The sequence below is a fragment of the Gossypium hirsutum genome, chromosome D07 (genome assembly GCF_007990345.1).
Source record: "Gossypium hirsutum isolate 1008001.06 chromosome D07, Gossypium_hirsutum_v2.1, whole genome shotgun sequence".
Classification (NCBI taxonomy): domain Eukaryota; kingdom Viridiplantae; phylum Streptophyta; class Magnoliopsida; order Malvales; family Malvaceae; genus Gossypium; species Gossypium hirsutum.
In genome coordinates, this window is record NC_053443.1 from 37,319,589 (window position 1) to 37,336,189 (window position 16,601).

Consider the following 16,601-nt stretch of genomic DNA (forward strand, 5'->3'; position numbering starts at 1 on the left):
GGGTTGTGGCCGTGTGGTTCACGAACTAGCCTAGGGTTTGCAAGGGCACATAACCGTGTGTGTAACAACTTGAAAGTCAATGGTGTCAGAAAGTGAGGTTTCAAAACTCCGATTCAGTAAACTAGAATCGTAAATATTTTTATTAAATGTTTACAGAGTTATATCAGAAGTGAATTAAATTTTGGTTAGATAATTTCGTGAATTAGTGCTTAATTAGGGTTTAGGGACTAAATCGTAAAAGTTTCAAAAATTCAATTCTTATGAAATCTCTAATTAGAATTCAGGTAAGGGTCTTATATGAAAAATATAAGCTCCTTAGTTAGAGCTCTCACTTGCTACTTTCGTTCGCGCTCAATGTGTCTAACCTCCTCACAAATCTTAGTCTTCTCCACCAAAGCTTTAAAGACCCACTCTTGTAGTGGAGCCACTTGCATCATTAAATCTGATCTAACCTTAAACTCAAATCGGGCACACTTATCTTGCTCATCAACCACCATTCTTCGAGCATAATGGCTGAGCCTTAGGAACTCCACCTCGTAATCAACCACCGATATACTATCTTGCCTCAACATGATAAACTCAAGTCTCCTGGCCTCGACGTATCTGACTCCCACATGTTTCTTTTGGAAGGGGTTTAGAAAATAATTCCACATCAAGCAATCAGTTTAGGTGCCCCTCACAATGGCTTGCCACCAGCAATAGGCCTCATCACATAGCAATGACACAATCCCCTTAAGCTTATGTTCAGGGTTACAATCCATATCGTCAAGGATCCCTTCTGTACTGTAGCCTCTAACCAATACTTGGCTATAGTGGGGGTCGTCCCAGCAACGCCCTTAAATAGTTTGGCCCTACTTGATCGGAGCATGTCAGTAATAGTGCCAAGACTGTTAACATCAGATTGGGCCCCTCGCACTAGTTCTAAAACTCATAACATGGCATGCGATACAACCTCGTTCGCAAGCTCTTGCTGACTCTCGTTAACTGTAGGTGCTCGCTCCACATTCTCTGCAACAAGCTTAGGGGTTCGCACTTGAGAAGCAGATGAGTCGATTTGGGCTCCTTGACCCGATTCCCCACGTGCTCTCATTCCCCTAGTTCTAACACCGCGAGTACTCATTTTAAAGTTTTATGTTGTTAAAAGAGATAAGTTTTATCGTTATCACTTGAATATTTTTCAATCAAAATTTTGTTTATCGCTTTTATACGAATTTCATTTCTTTATTGCTTTCACAATCTAAATTTGTCTCAATCTAAAAGTTTTCTATAGTCTCCTATAATGTCACAATCTATAGTTTTCACAATTCTATAGTTTCAAAGTCTATAGTTTCACATATAAACAACACTTACCTCGGATCGGGTTCGGGAGTTTCAGATTTCTTTATAACAAATCACATGTGGCATATTTTATGTTGCATGATGTTTTTCAAAAAACATTTTTTTACCCATAGTCTGAATTTTGAATCGAGCTCTGGTACCATTAAATGTAACCTATAAATTTGGGCCTAAACGTTACGACCCAATCTAAGTAATTACATGGGCCATGGAGATGGTCAAAATGTTTTTATAAGAAAAACTCACTTGTCTTGAAAATATGTCATTTTTAAAACATCATGTTCCCTTCAATAAAAATTTATTTGTTCCTTTTTAATTAAAAATATTCGTATTGTAACTTAGTTTTTAAATCACAAATTTGCAGTGGCTAATAATCACTAAAACGTTTATTGTTTTTTTTTAAAACATATAAAAATAATTCATGCAATCTTATCCCAAAATATCAGAATAGAAATCCCATGCCACAGTTCATAATTTTAAAATAAAGTCCAAAAAGTTATAAAGACAAACCCAAATTAAAGTCCATAATAAAAATCCAAAATGAACTCATATAGTTCGTAAAAGCCCCACATTATTAAAAAATACCCATGACCAAGAAATCATTAATCTGAGAGCCCCTCCAAATATCCAAATTCGAGCCTCAATTACGAGGATTACCTGAGATACACACATAACATGGGTGAGCTTTAAAAGGCTCAGTGTGAGATCGTCACAAACATATATTTCAACATGTAGCATAACACATCCAAATCATCATAAATATAACTTTCATAGAATTCACATACCATCAAATTCAATGAACATAACAAGTTATGCTTATGTAATAATGCACATTTCAGAGGATTTCTTACCCATCTCCGCTACACACCAATATCAAGTTCCCCAGAACTCATCCATCCGATAACACACCATTTGTGGACAAGCCACCACATAGATACTGGTGAAAGGTTACATAACACATCGTGGAAAAAACCACCACATAATTGTTGACAATGACCACATAATCGCAGTTAAAATGCCACATAGCTACCTCCTTTCACAATTCCACCCCATACACATAATATGGTCATTTTAACACATGTTTCACTTTTCACATTTTTCACATATTCATGCTCGTAACTCATATTTTTTTCAACTCCACTCGAATACTTAATGTACTCACAAATTAATTAAATAAAATTTTGTTAAAGTAAATAACATTATATTTCACTTAAAATGAGAGTTAGATCCCACACTTTAAACAGATCTAAACCGTACGCTCTCTTGTAGAAGTCTCATTTGGATCTAGTCTCGATCGTAAATCTAATCACACGATTAACCCATTTTTGTCATGATACAATCGAATAACATAACTTTTAATACGAGATCTAATGTGGAAATATCACCAACACTTACTCTCAATTCGAATGCTCGAATTCATCACTCTGGCGATGTTACATTGTTGGTTTTTTAGAAGATTGTTGTTCAGCCCTTCATGTTGACAAAAGATCATGTTAGCACTTAATATTTTAAAAATAATAAAATTAAATATGAAATTTCTAGGCCCTATACCATTCGGCCATTCATAATAATTCTAGGACGAAGGATTTTCAATCACAAAATTTCACTTATTCTTGTTTTGTTACAGGATGATCAAAGGAGCGAAAATGGAGTAAAATCGATGGTTGGATAATCTAAAATAATCGAATGAAATAAAATATGTGTTTTAGTCACTAGGGTAATCACAAAAGAAAGAAATCAAAAATGAGGAAACCAGTCACCGGTGGCTACGACGATGGTGGTCCAACGGCAACAGTAATGGTCCAATGGTGGCGGCGGTAACAGTTCAATGGTGGGTGCGGTGATTTGATGGTAGTGCGAAAATACAAGTAGAGAGGAGGGTTCGGTCATTTTTAATTGAAAGAAAAGAGAAAAGATAGAAGAAAAAGGAAAACTATGAAGAATGAGATGGCCCACGGTGGTTGCACGGTGGAAGAAAGAAGGGGGAGCGAAAGAAAAAGGGAAGTAGAGGTTGGTTGTGGATAGTGGTGATGTGGTGGTACAAATAAGCTTATAGTGTAGAAAAGAAAAAAAGTGGTAGTGGTGGTTGTCAAAAGAGAGAAAATAGGGGTGAAAGGGAGAAAGAAAAAGAATAAAATAGTGGAAACGGGGGTGTATGGTCGGCTAAAGGTTTTTTTTTGGTGGTCAACACTTGCACTTTTAGTAAGGGTGGGGAATGGGAAAGGTGAGGGAACATAGGAGCAATAAAAGGGATGTGTTTCACTTAAAAAAGTAAGTTTCACTTGTAATGAAGGAAAGGAATCCTCTTTATATGGCAACATAGGTGGACGACAAAGGCTTGAATGCACAAACTAATAAAATGCAAAAATTAAATAAAAATAATGGGAATATAAGGGTTCAAACTAAGGACTTCTGAGATAGCTAATGAGCACTTAACCATTTAACCACTACACTTTCTTGTGTTCAATAATGCGCAAATAATAATGACATAAGAGCTAGCAGTTTTACCCTCTTTACTAAATTAAAATTAATTAAGAAAATGGGATGTGACAATCTCCATTGCAGACAACCCTCATGCAGGGTCTCTTACTCACAACTCACTATTCATAAGTTTCTTAATACCTCATTCTTTCGAAAACTTAATATGCAGAGTTAATAAACTTACCAAAAGGTAGAACATCCACTCTTTAATTCAAAAACCTTAGCTTCCAAAGAAGAAAACATATAAGTTCTAAAAGGAAGAACCATATAGTAGATTTAAAGGAAGAAAAATAATCTAAACTGATCCTTCTCACAATATATATGTATCCAGTTTCCCTTAGTAGAACTCAACAAGTGTCAATTATATCTAGAGTTTGTCTTAATAAATGGCCTACAAAGTCTGAGAGAAAAATAAATGAGAATATTGTGTAAATCTTATTTGACCAGTCAATTAAGTTAGCTCTTACAAAAACCCAACTAACATAGTGTTCAAACAAACTAGGTGCACTATACGTTTGGCGGTAACTCACACCATGCTTACTCTTCACTTGGCACATTCTTTTCTTAAATAGCAGAATAACCTGAGATAGAATCCTTAGTTGCTTATATGGCAGGTACCATACCTCAACTCTTATTTGCCAATAAACTTCAAATGGGTGGACTATACTATGGCAAACAAGTAATTTTAGACTTACATGCCTTCTAATCCAATTTGCTCGATTTGTACTGTTACAGAACCCGGACCATGGATAGGTCTACCTATAGGTATCCTTCAGTTGCACAAAATGCCAACTCTTTTTGTTGCATTGCAAGCATGCACAGTTGACTCCCATGCTCCACTGCTTTTGGTTATAAAACCAATCTACAAAATTCAAGTATGAGGGGGGAGGGGGCTCTCATCACCATTTTTTAAACATTTTAGGCCATTGCTTCCAAAGATCGGCTCAAAAGAAATCCAAAAAGATTTTTAGACTTTAAAGGCCTTTTGGGAAAGGTTCGATTTTGGAAGATCGAGACCCAAAAAAGTTAAAAGGAGGAGAGGAGATTGTTGATCGATAGTTCAACACAAGGGAACGATGACAATAAGATTACAATCTTACGTTTCGTTTCATGTAAAAAATAAAAAAAATAAAGAAGAAGAGAAGGGGACGATAGCACTGTCCTTTGGCTGAACGAGATGACTAACGATGAAGAAACCCGACGGTGGCGCCTAGGGCTTTTCAAGGGAGAAGAAGAAGAATATAATAGAAAAGAAAAGAAGGGATAAGAAAAGAGAAAGAATAAAAAAAAAAGGAAATTGGGAAAGAAAAAAGGAAAAAAGGAAAAAGGGGAAAAAAAGGAAAACGAAAGACGACAACGACGACGACGACGACAACAACAACAACAACAACAACAACAACAACAATATGGGAAATTTCACTTTTAGTCCTACAACCTTTTTCTTAGATTAATTGCATTTTAATCCCTTTAGTTTCAAGTTTCTTTTATTTATGTTTTTATTTGTTTGCATTTAAGTGAACTAGTTCGATGGCATGCACGGATAAGTCGACGTAGGTAGCCTGGTATATTTTTAGTATAATTTCTTGCTATTTTAATTTTCTTTATATTGATTTTTTAATTTTTTTAGGAAAATTGAAATTTATTTTTTAAAAGAAAAAACGACGACAACAGATTCAATAAAATTTGTCATAGTGATTCCGTTGAAATCTTAGGGCATAAAATTCTATTAAAATTAAAAAGTAAAATTTGAAATATTTTGTATATTTTTTCATATATATATTTAAAAAAAATAATGAGGTAATGTTCCCGAATTAATTTGATCAATATCATTTCGTCGCTTCATAAAGAATATCATTGATGTTTATCAACGATGGGATATCCTTTTCTGAACCAAATGAATCAACAAGTTCTTGCATATTATTAAAAGATAAGTTTTCAGTATTTTCGTGGACACTAGAAAATACCGAAAATCATTTTGTTTCGAAATTTTAATTCACTTGGAAAACAAAACAGTTTATTGTATGTAAATATTTCAAGGGCTCATAATTAAATATTATATTTCATATTTTTAAATGTTATAACTTTTTGACAATACTAATTAACAAGTATTAATTTGGGGCATCATAGGAATATTATAACCTTCCCTACGCGTAACTGATTTTTAAGCTTAATTTTTTTTTTAGATTTCAATGCAAACCTTAAAATTAACATGTTAAAAAGGAATTCTAAAATTTCTTTATAAAATATGATTTTATAGGTGACTGATCACACCTGACTAAAAAAGATCGGTGACGACTCCAGTTTTAATTTAAAACCCTTGTGTTTTTTCAAAATAAAAAATATTCATATTTTAAAATATCGTCAGGCTGTTTGTTTTTTAAAATTTCAACCGAAAAATTGATCGCGACAACTTGGCTAAAGTTAATTACATGTTGCCAACATTTTCAAATTTTAAAAATGTAATAAGTGATATTTAGTTATTATCTCTTAAAATTTTTACAAATAAATTGTTCAAAATTTATCTTCATCATGCAACTATATTGTACATGATTTGTACTAACATGTGTTTTTCATGTTTTCTATATTTTTAAATTTTGTTAAAGGAAATTTATTTTATTTTTAAGATAGAATAAAAGGTTTGCAAGTTCTTTCCCACACATTGTGCACATACATTTGTATAACATTAGCTCTATACACATCTTTGTCTCGTTAAGTGGGAGTAATAATTACACCTTTATGAAAATCCTATGGGTTAGTAAATTACTTTCAAACTATGACTTATTTATGTCTTCGTGATGATCTTCGTATGAATATAGAGAATTATATCTCCTCGAATTGAACTCGTGAACTGTGCTAGTAAAGATCAAGACTTTACTAACTTTAGTAAGCATCAATAAAGACAATTCAAGTACGTTGTTTGAACTCAAATCCTATATAATGAATTGTACAAGCCTACTCATATTGAGTCATATTGAAATTTTATCCATTAAATGTGACCAAAATAATTACTTGGGAAGAACGCTCCTTACCTTTTTATTGTTGTTATGCATATTTTGAGTTTAAATTACTTATTTTCCTTAGGAATAAAATTGTTTGATAAGGCATGTTGGATAGATTTATCTGATAAAGCAAGTGGGGTAGGATTTTACAATAAAGCATGTCGGGTAGATTTTGTTGCTTATAAAAATTACCAGAACACCTTTTTTATATATTGTTGCATTTTAATTTTTGGAGCAAATATTGTCGCATGTTATGATATAAGATAGACACAGTTTTTAAATTCAGGTCACAACACATGCCCACTACTTTTTTGCAAAATTACTATACTACCCTCAAAATTTTGATGTTGGAATGCACTCTTAGAGACAATGTTTTTGTATGTTTTGAATAATACTAACATTTCAGTTGCCTTTCCAAGAATGATGAATGAATTCCATGTTGTAGGAATAAATTGTTTTTCTTTGAATGTACTGAATGCTTTAATAAACATGGATAACTTGCCATTTTAAACTTTTATTAATTTCCACATGTTTATTATTTGTTTTACTTTTGCAATTGCTTTGGATTGTTTCTCGTAATAATTATTTTGTGAATGCTTCAAAAATAATTGTGAATACTTGATTAACTCTATTTTCCCCGCATCCTATTATTTGCATTCATTTTCATGCATGCATACATGCATCAAATACATTTGGGAGTTTTGGTGGTTTTATGGGGGATTTCTTTTGTTGAATCATAATAGTTGAAATTACCAAGCATCGTCTTATTGAGCATCTGAATCAAGGATAGAGAATATGCTTCAAGAGTAGAATTGATGGAAAGAACACAAAAAGAACTACAAGAACAATTGGCTTAATCTCAACAAAATTTGAGGGACCAAAGGAAAGAATCACGGAAACAGATGGACCAATTGATGGAAATGACGAGGAATTTGAGAACTAGGATGGGGCATGTTGAAGAATCAATTGGGTTAGAGAATCAAGCCCGAATTATTGATAATCTGTTGTATCAATCAAGAATCACTCTACCCTCTGATCATGCGCCACAAAGAGGATGTCCACGGGCCATACCTACACTTGAAAGACAACAATTTGTTGGCAGCACATCAACTCCAACTAATTATCAGCAACAAAATAGTAGGTGGCTTATATCTAGGAATAACTCCCTTTAATCATGTTTTCCCAGATTTGGGTGACCTCACAAAGCTACTTGAAGCCTCTAAGCATTCCAAGTTTGTTGAAGCTCAAGATAAGTATAATATTCTAGAGGAAAGACCGCAAGCAATCAAGGGTACAGAAACGTTTGGTGGAATAGATGCAAGGGAACTTAGCTTGGTACTTGATTTGGTTATCCTGTCGAAGTTCCAAAATCTTAATTTTGAGAAGTATAGTGGGACTAGTTGCCCTGTGGGCTATATCAAGATGTTTTGTAGAAAAATGACTGCCCATGTGAATGATGATAAGTTGTTAATAAATTGCTTTCAAGATAGTCTCACTGGATCAGCGACAAGGTGGTATAATCAGCTAAGCCAAAGCAAGATAAGATCATGGAAAGATTTAGCAAGGGCTTTTCTAAATCAATATAAACATGGTTCTGAATCACCTCTCTTAACAGAACATGAGGAAAGAAGCTACTAAGAGCTTCAAACAATATGCTCAAGGATGGAGAGACATGGTAGCGCAAGTGCAACCACCTTGGATAGTAAGGGAGACTACAGTGTTATTTATGTACACTTTGCATAAATTGTTGGGAGTGCCACAAGGAGCTTTGCAAACATAGTACTTTCAGAGGAGATGATTAAAAATGTTGCTAAAAGTGGGAAGTTCAAAGAATGTGAGGGGTCCAACACAAAGGAAATAAAAATGTTTTGAAGCCAATGAAGGATATCCCCATGCCATGATAGGAAGTGTTGACCTATATTCTCATAATACTTCATTTCACCCTCCCAAGAATCATATCTATCAGGGATCATACTCATACCCTAGGTTTTGCACCAATATCTATCACTAATTTGTCTCATTGCATGCTAGGTTGATCACATTCTCATCCCAAACAATCAGTAGATCATAAAAAGTAGTAGTAACGACATGTTTAGATTTTTCATTATCCTTTCTCTTATTAATCACCACCACCCTTGTTCTTTGTCGTCCACTTGTAGCAATCTTCATTTATAAGATTCATCTACCCTTAAGATTTTTATATCTTGATTTTGACTAACTCTTGCTGTTTTTTATTTTTCTTTACTCTTTTCACCGTTATCTTTATTTATCCTATTTTCAATAGCTATAACCTCAAAATGTGATGATCCTTGAAACCTTATTCTAACCTTTTTATTCAAAACACTATTCTTGGCAATTTCCATACTCATAATACCTTTAGAAGTCGAATTAATAAATGAAATTCAAAATTTTCTTAAGAACCAATAGTGTAGCAAGCAATCAAAGACCGATAATATCATCATTGATGGTTGTACAAAGTAATTGAGTCACAACACCCTAAAACTCATTCAAGTGATTGGTGACCGTTGCACCTTAACATCATCTTCTTGAGTAAGAAAAACTTAATACCACCAAGATTTAAATTACACAAGTTATAAAATTTGTTCCACAATGTGAGTACATGTATCGCTTGACCAATATGGTTATAAACACTTTACTCATCAAATTATAGAATAAAACAATTCACTTGATGATGCTGGAATTCTCATTCCTTGTCACTTTAAGACTTGGGTTTTTTAGTAGCAAAAATAAAAAGATGTAAAACCTTCACAAACAAAAGGTCTTCCATTTTATTTCGCCAAAGTTTATCATTTGTGTTATTTAACATAATTACTTGTTTTTATTTTCATTACTACACAACACAATCAAGCTTCAATACTAGTTTGGAGAAAAAAATTGAACCTACCAAAAAATCAAGAAAGTACAACCGGATTTTTTTTTCTCCAAATAAACACAAATTTGTAATTATGACACAATCACAATACATCCTCAATCAACACAAATGAAACAAATAAGAAATTAAATGAAAAATGATTTTACGTTAAAACTCCTTTGAATCAAAAGGTAAAAATCTCATGACTTAAAAACACACTAAAAAACTTTGCGATAATCAAAAGTGTTGCCATAAAACAACGATATATCTAACCACACAAAGTCTTGAGCAAACAAGAGAGTAAGTAAAAAAGCTTCTTTCTTCTCACTAAAGGGCAGAGTGCATAATGGGCATTCTCACATAATGGGATCCAAGACCCAATACAATTCATAAGTAATAAAATATTTATTAGAATTATTTTTATACTAGTATTTATATATTTTTATAATTAAACTTAAACAAAAAAAATTTATTAGAGAGTGATTCAAACCGGACCAACCGACGCTTGGACAGATAGAATTTATATGTGAATAACTAATCCATTTAACCTCTTTTGGCACTGCCACTCTCCTTGCTTGACTTGATCTCAGCCTATGTTTAGTTCTGAAAGGGGCAATGGAACAGAGCAATTTTGCTAAAAAAAAACAGCAACAACTGCACCGATTACATCCAATCCTGGAGTGAAACCAAAAGCTCAAAGCAAAATCTTTCCAACATAAAAGCAAAACTAAAGGGAACTAAATTTGATCCGAGAATGCAGCAGCAGCAACTATTAAGTTTAATCTGTCCAAAGAATGCATAGACAAACAAATCTTATTTTTATAAGACTATATTAATAGTTTCAGTCTTTTTTGTATTGTATTGTGAATACATGATTAATTAACAACAAAAAAGAGGTTGGAACGTTTGCTGTCATGATTATGAATAGCAGAAATACTAACATTATTGATGGGCTTCCACGGATTCACATGAGGTGGGAGCGCTCTTTAGCATTGTTCCAGATGTTTTTGAAGCACTTTCTGGCCCTCGGCATCTTGGTGATGATCTAAGGAAACGAAATTGCCAACCTCGAGGTTTCATTTGTCCGAGCAATTGCCACCTTTTAGGTTTTATCTGCCCTAGTAGTTTCAACTGCTCCCTTCTGAACTTTCTATTTGCATACCATGTTCCACCTCGCCAACCCAAGCCATATCTGCAGTCAAGCAAATAAAGGCAAGGATTGAACATAAAATGTCGAATAAGGGCTTTCAAAAGTAGAGGCTACAATCATTGCCTTTTCATGGTTTTTATATTTCCTATTTTCCGTAAGTTAAGAAGGATAAACAATGAGAAGAGGCTACAATTGAGATCATTTTTGCTTAACTCACCTTATTCCTACTACTAATGAAGCCCATTACAATCCACTAGTACTCTAGGTGAAACCCTGTTACTTAAGGATGTAATATCGTATGTTACTCTTGACTTTTTCTTAAGTATCATATCCGGATATGGCCTTCCAAAGATATCCTTCAAATACATAAAAAACTTGGGACAAAAAATAAAACATACCCAAATCCAACACTCACACCCAAGTCTGAGTAACATTAGGTTATGTCTGTATTCTTTAATATGTACCTCAATGGCCGTAACTTATTATTGAACATGCATAATTACAAAACTACAACAGTATAATTGTGTTTTTACTTGATCTTAGAAAGGCTCCAAGAACCACTTCAATACTTGAACCAAAAACAAAATTGAACCTCTTTAAGCCTTAGAACTAAAAATGCAAGCAAGAAAGGTTGGAAAACTTAAGACAACGAAACACTTGCAAGCAATAACAGATTGATCGGTAAGTTTTTCAAATTTTCAGAGAATATGTTCTTTAAGAGAATATCCATATTTGTTCTTCTTCCTCTTGCTAAAATAGAACCATTATGGGATTTTCCCAGTTAGAAAAGAGGGATCTTAATGAACTTTTATGGAAGGTGGGTAAAAAGGTTCTGTATGTTTATTTTAAACTCCTTTGCTTTCCTTTATCTTATTGACAAGCATGATGACAAGTCAAGAACCATCCGAGTAAAATAACAATAATAATAGAAATATATATAAAACTTGTAAAGAAACCTATTATGGATTTCTTTTCTTTTGGAATTTGTCTTGACAATAAATAAATAGTTCCTCTGGTAGATATCAAGCAAAGCAATTGAAAAATGGCAAAAGTGAGAGAATTTCTTTAAGAGACAAGAAAAAGAAGAGAAAGTCCTGTCATGATGTACGTTTTAAATTTCTACGACAGTTGTTATTAAATCACTATACATGATTAGATGTTGTTTAAATGATCTATTCACAAAACATGTGAGAAACTCCAATGTTCTAAAATCATCATGGGAACACTCTTGATCTGCATGCAAGCAGCAAGAAATTTTTATTCTTTTTGGGGGGGGGGGGGGCAAAACAAGAGAGATGTTGAATTGCAATTAACATCACATGTTCACGTTTCTCTTATGATTTCTTTGTCTTCACTTCTCTCCAATTAATCTAAAAACATTGTCAAGTTCGAAAAATACGGCATTAATTCATCAGCAATAAGTTAACCATTTATAAGCTTACCCAACAATGAGAGCAGTACCAGCCGTGGCAACCCAAGCAGCAGCTCTGGAATGTCCTGGGTCAACAAGTTTTTTGAAGTCTGCATGCTCGAGATGATGACTGTTTCTCATCTGTCACAAAATAAGAAACGGTATATTTAGAAAACAGAGGGAGTGTGAGAACTGCAAAGCACATGGGATAAAATTGCATAAAAATGTTTCATCATGCCTCAAGCCTATCCTGCAGTCTTCATTTTTCATGAAGCACCCGTGTTTGGGGCATTTTTGGACATGGATGTGAGGAGATGATCCTCTAAGGACACTCCAAATACATGGAAAAATATAGGAAAAAATGAACATTCTTGTGTAAGACACATACCCTTATCCAACACTCAGACTCAAGTTAGGTGTATGATAGCCTCAAGCAAACAAACAGCATGTTCTAACTCACAAAAATAAACCAATAAAAGTGAAGAACAGTTACAAAAAAAGACCATAAGAATCAGGTTTTTCCATGAATTTGGTCACTGAAACCACATAACCCATGAAATTATAAATTAATGGTTAACTTCTAAGGATAGTCCCTGTACTTATTAGTCTGTGCGGATTTAGTCCCTCAACTTTTATTTGCCCAAAATTGGTCCCTCTACTTTTCGATTTGCTCATTTTAGCCCCTCCGTTAACTTCTCCATTTAACTCTGTTAAAAATTTAGATACAATCACAAATTTAGCCCCTCAACCTTTACAACTTTTATCAATTTGGTCCTACTCTTTTTTTTCTTTAATTATAAAGTTCTTAAAATTTTATATAAAAATTATAAAATTATAAATATTTCCCAAATATATCAACAAATTAAAGATAGAAAAAACTTTATTATTCATTTTTGCCACACGATATGTTATCATGAAAACTACAACCCAATCAAAATTGCCATCTCTTCAAAAGGATTCGAGCCCAACAAGCACCTCGCTGCATTTAAATTGGTCTCCTAAGTCCATATGTATGAGAAAAAAAACAAAATCAAAGATGAATCTTCCTACCAAAAACAAGCAACTCAGTCACATGCAATAATCAAAACTCTTGATCAACCATCAGCCCTAGCAATACAATACTCGAAAAGATCAACCCAGAATATGCTCACATTCTCCTGGAATATTGTATCAATATCAAAATTTGGAATGGAATGTCAAATGTGTGACCACTTATGCTTAACACCTTCAGAAATGGTTTTAAATACAGTCTTCTTAGCAGTCAAGCCAAAGCCCCATATATTAAACACAGAATTTCCTATATAGCTTCACCCTGAACGCGGCCACACTCCACATAACTACACCCCTCGGTCAGACCCACAAAACACAATTCTCAGTCAGACAAGATGACCAATACCCAGAAGCATAATTAAAAAAAAAAACATCATACACCACTCAGCCAAGAAAGGCAGCCACTATGACACAATAAAACATTAGCCAAATAACCAAAAAATTGCAAGAAAACAAAGCTGGAAGTTTTCATGGCCCCAAATCCTTTGAGCCTGTTAACATGAAATCTCCTCTGAGTTTCAACTCTTGCATTCCAAGAAATAATCTTCATTACACTTCAAAATGTTATTGAATTTTTTAGACACTGCCAACACTCATGCCCACCAACAAGAGAATTGAACAAAACAAATCCCGAAAACCAAAGTCAAGAGGAGGCAAATATATAGAATTTTTTGACAAGTTTGAGAAATTTTATAAATTTTTTAATTTAGTCAATAATTTTTTTAGAGTTGGGACCAATTGACAAAAGTTATAAAGATTGAAGGGCTAAATTTGTGATTGTACTTAATTTTTTAACAGAGTTAACAGAAAAAATTAACGAAGGGACAAAAAATGAGCAAATCAAAAAGTAGAGGGACTAAATCCACACAAATCGATAAGTACAGGGACTATACTTAGAATTTAACCTAAATTAATCAAATGCAAACTTCCGGCTGAGAAACTCCAATAAAGCAAATCCATTATCGGATAGAAAAGGTGAGCAAAAGATATGAAGGGCACAGTACAACAAATCTAACAATATGCAAAAGCATACTCACGGTGTTCTCAATTGATTCAAGCCTTTGATCTACTTTTGATTCATGATAATGCCGTAAAGAGTATCCTGTTCCAACATTTATGCATTTCGTATTAGATGTTTCAACCCTAGCATACAAATCAAGTTGTAATAGCAAGAACATGGAACTAGAAACCATAACATCAAACCTCCAAGACCATCAGAAAGAGAGACTTTAAAAACTCCTAGTTTTAAATGAATTGTTGTTTCTATCAGCAGCTCAGTGCTTTCAGGGCACAAGCAAACACATTCCCAGAAGCATTTGAGTAAAACTTAACTGACATATGGAGCTTCAATACTGACATTTTTTATGTTTATGCTTTCATCCTACCCTTCTGAAACAAACAAAAAACCGTAAACCCATAAGCCTATAGCCAAAGAAGAGCAATAAAAATTACCAAAATTTTTTAACTGCATTTATAAAAACTTTGAAAAGACCCCTAGATGATGAAGAAATGGAAGATCTAAACAAAAGAAGAAAACCTATATGCAACAGTGCAGAATATTGCAGTGTGATCTAAAATCAGAAACACCATTGTGAGCAGCAAGTAGAGGACCATGGCAATCTACGCCTAATCTCTTTGAAAAACTTTACAGATCCTTCAAAGTTTCCACTTTCCATTAGCATTTGGCAGTCATAGCAAAGTTTGTTTCCTTCCTTTTCTCCATGAAAATCTTTTGATTCTAAGGCTGAAGATACAATAAGTCAAAACACTAACTACTTCTAGAAAGAGCTTAGGGACAGAATTTTTTCAAGTTGAAACCTTCTCGACAAGGCAGTGAAGTTAAATCCAAAAGTTCCATGTAGATACAAAGAAATTTATTTTCAGCCGGATTCAGCAGAAGTTTATTGAATAAATACGTAGAATCCAAATTAACAATGATAATTCGACAACTGAAGCAGTAAATATGTTTTCCGATAACAGGAGGAAAAATTGCAACAATTCCCCTATTTTACTAGTGAAGCAAAAGTATACAACAATAAATCCTTTAGGAATCATAACGAAAAAACGAGCTACAGAGACAAATCAGTGGAAGAGAAACTCACCAAACCATGCAGTAGCAACCGAAGCTATAGAAGTTCCTACTGTAAATACCACCTTATGCCTCTCAAATGTATCCTGCAACATTAAAATCAGTCATCGCTAAAATTAACAAAACCTCCATAAATTACTAAAAAGAAAGAACTCAAATCAAATTAAATTTTAGAAAGGAAAAATTAGAGAAACAAGCTAATAATTTTAGATTAGATATCACAAAGATTATTAATTTCCCAAAATATATTGCTAAGATTTAATGAATACCCATCAAGTGAAACTAGAAAAAGAACAAAAAAACTAGGGAAAAGGAGGTACCTTGGTGGAGAAGTAGGTATCTTGAACAGCAGCCCAAGAATTAAGGGCTTTTCGCTTCAAATTGGGAACATCTACTGAACCCAGAAAGGAGGTGCCTCTGCTTCTTAATCGCAGCATAGTTCATTCGATGGAGTTAACTCTAACGAGTTATTTGATTTCACCGAGTTTAGATAAAGGTACAACCACCAAAAGTTTTTGAGAACGAAAACTGAGAAAAGGTTTCTCGAATTGCTCTGCTTTTAGCCTTTTAGAAATGAAAATTTAAAACTATTATGGCACCTCTTCTTTTTTAAAACCATCCATTTCTGTTGCTACATTATTTCGTTTCGCTATTTGAAATGAAATTTTTTTGCCCAAATATTCTTTATTTTTTATTTATTTTATCCTATAAAATATATTATCACAAATATAATATTTGTTATCTTTTCAAACAAACCACCACATTTTAATTAATGAATTTAACCAAATTTCAAATTGCAAAAATCACATAAATTAAAAATAATCAAATTGAAGAACAATAGTTAAATCTATAGCTTATTATGTGACTAATAATAGAATTTGACTTAATAGATATCTAATACTATCATTTGGGATATGATTGAAATTTCGAATTTTTAAAAGCATAGGATAAAACATTAGTTAAAATATGTTTTAAGTCATTATACTCTTCTCACATTTGGAATTTAGTCTTACTTTTATTTTTTAGACATTTTAACCTCTCTACTTTCTAGATTAAAAAATGCAGGTCCAATTATTGAAGCACAACTTTCTAGGGTGTCGATCTTGCCTCATTGAGGTTAAAGTGAACAAGTTTTGAATCACTCCTAAAAGTGGAACCTCATTCCTTTAACAACAGAATATCAGAATGTTGGAAAATTTCGGTTAAGAAAATAA

General features: G+C 33.3%; 1 protein-coding gene and 1 long non-coding RNA gene across 3 annotated transcripts; both read right to left on the minus strand.

Annotated features, from left to right (window-relative positions):
* Window positions 1-1,781: 1,781 nt before the first annotated feature.
* On the minus strand, window positions 1,782-3,577 carry LOC121219071 (uncharacterized). Its single transcript, XR_005915661.1, has 3 exons — window positions 2,887-3,577; window positions 2,731-2,805; window positions 1,782-1,992 (listed from the first exon to the last, which is right to left on the minus strand). It is a non-coding gene; the product is annotated as an uncharacterized lncRNA (long non-coding RNA).
* Window positions 3,578-9,988: 6,411 nt separating this feature from the next.
* On the minus strand, window positions 9,989-16,030 carry LOC107954709 (uncharacterized). Of its 2 annotated transcripts, none has more exons than XM_016890349.2 (6): window positions 15,708-16,030; window positions 15,401-15,473; window positions 14,336-14,400; window positions 12,280-12,389; window positions 10,629-10,879; window positions 9,989-10,362 (listed from the first exon to the last, which is right to left on the minus strand). In XM_016890349.2, the coding sequence occupies exons 1-5, from the start codon at window positions 15,822-15,824 to the stop codon at window positions 10,630-10,632; spliced, it is 615 nt and encodes a 204-aa protein (XP_016745838.1). In that variant the 5' UTR covers window positions 15,825-16,030; the 3' UTR covers window positions 9,989-10,362; window position 10,629. The 2 variants fall into 2 exon arrangements, with proteins under 2 accessions (XP_016745838.1, XP_016745837.1); XM_016890348.2 differs by having other exon boundaries at window positions 9,989-10,470.
* Window positions 16,031-16,601: the final 571 nt, after the last annotated feature.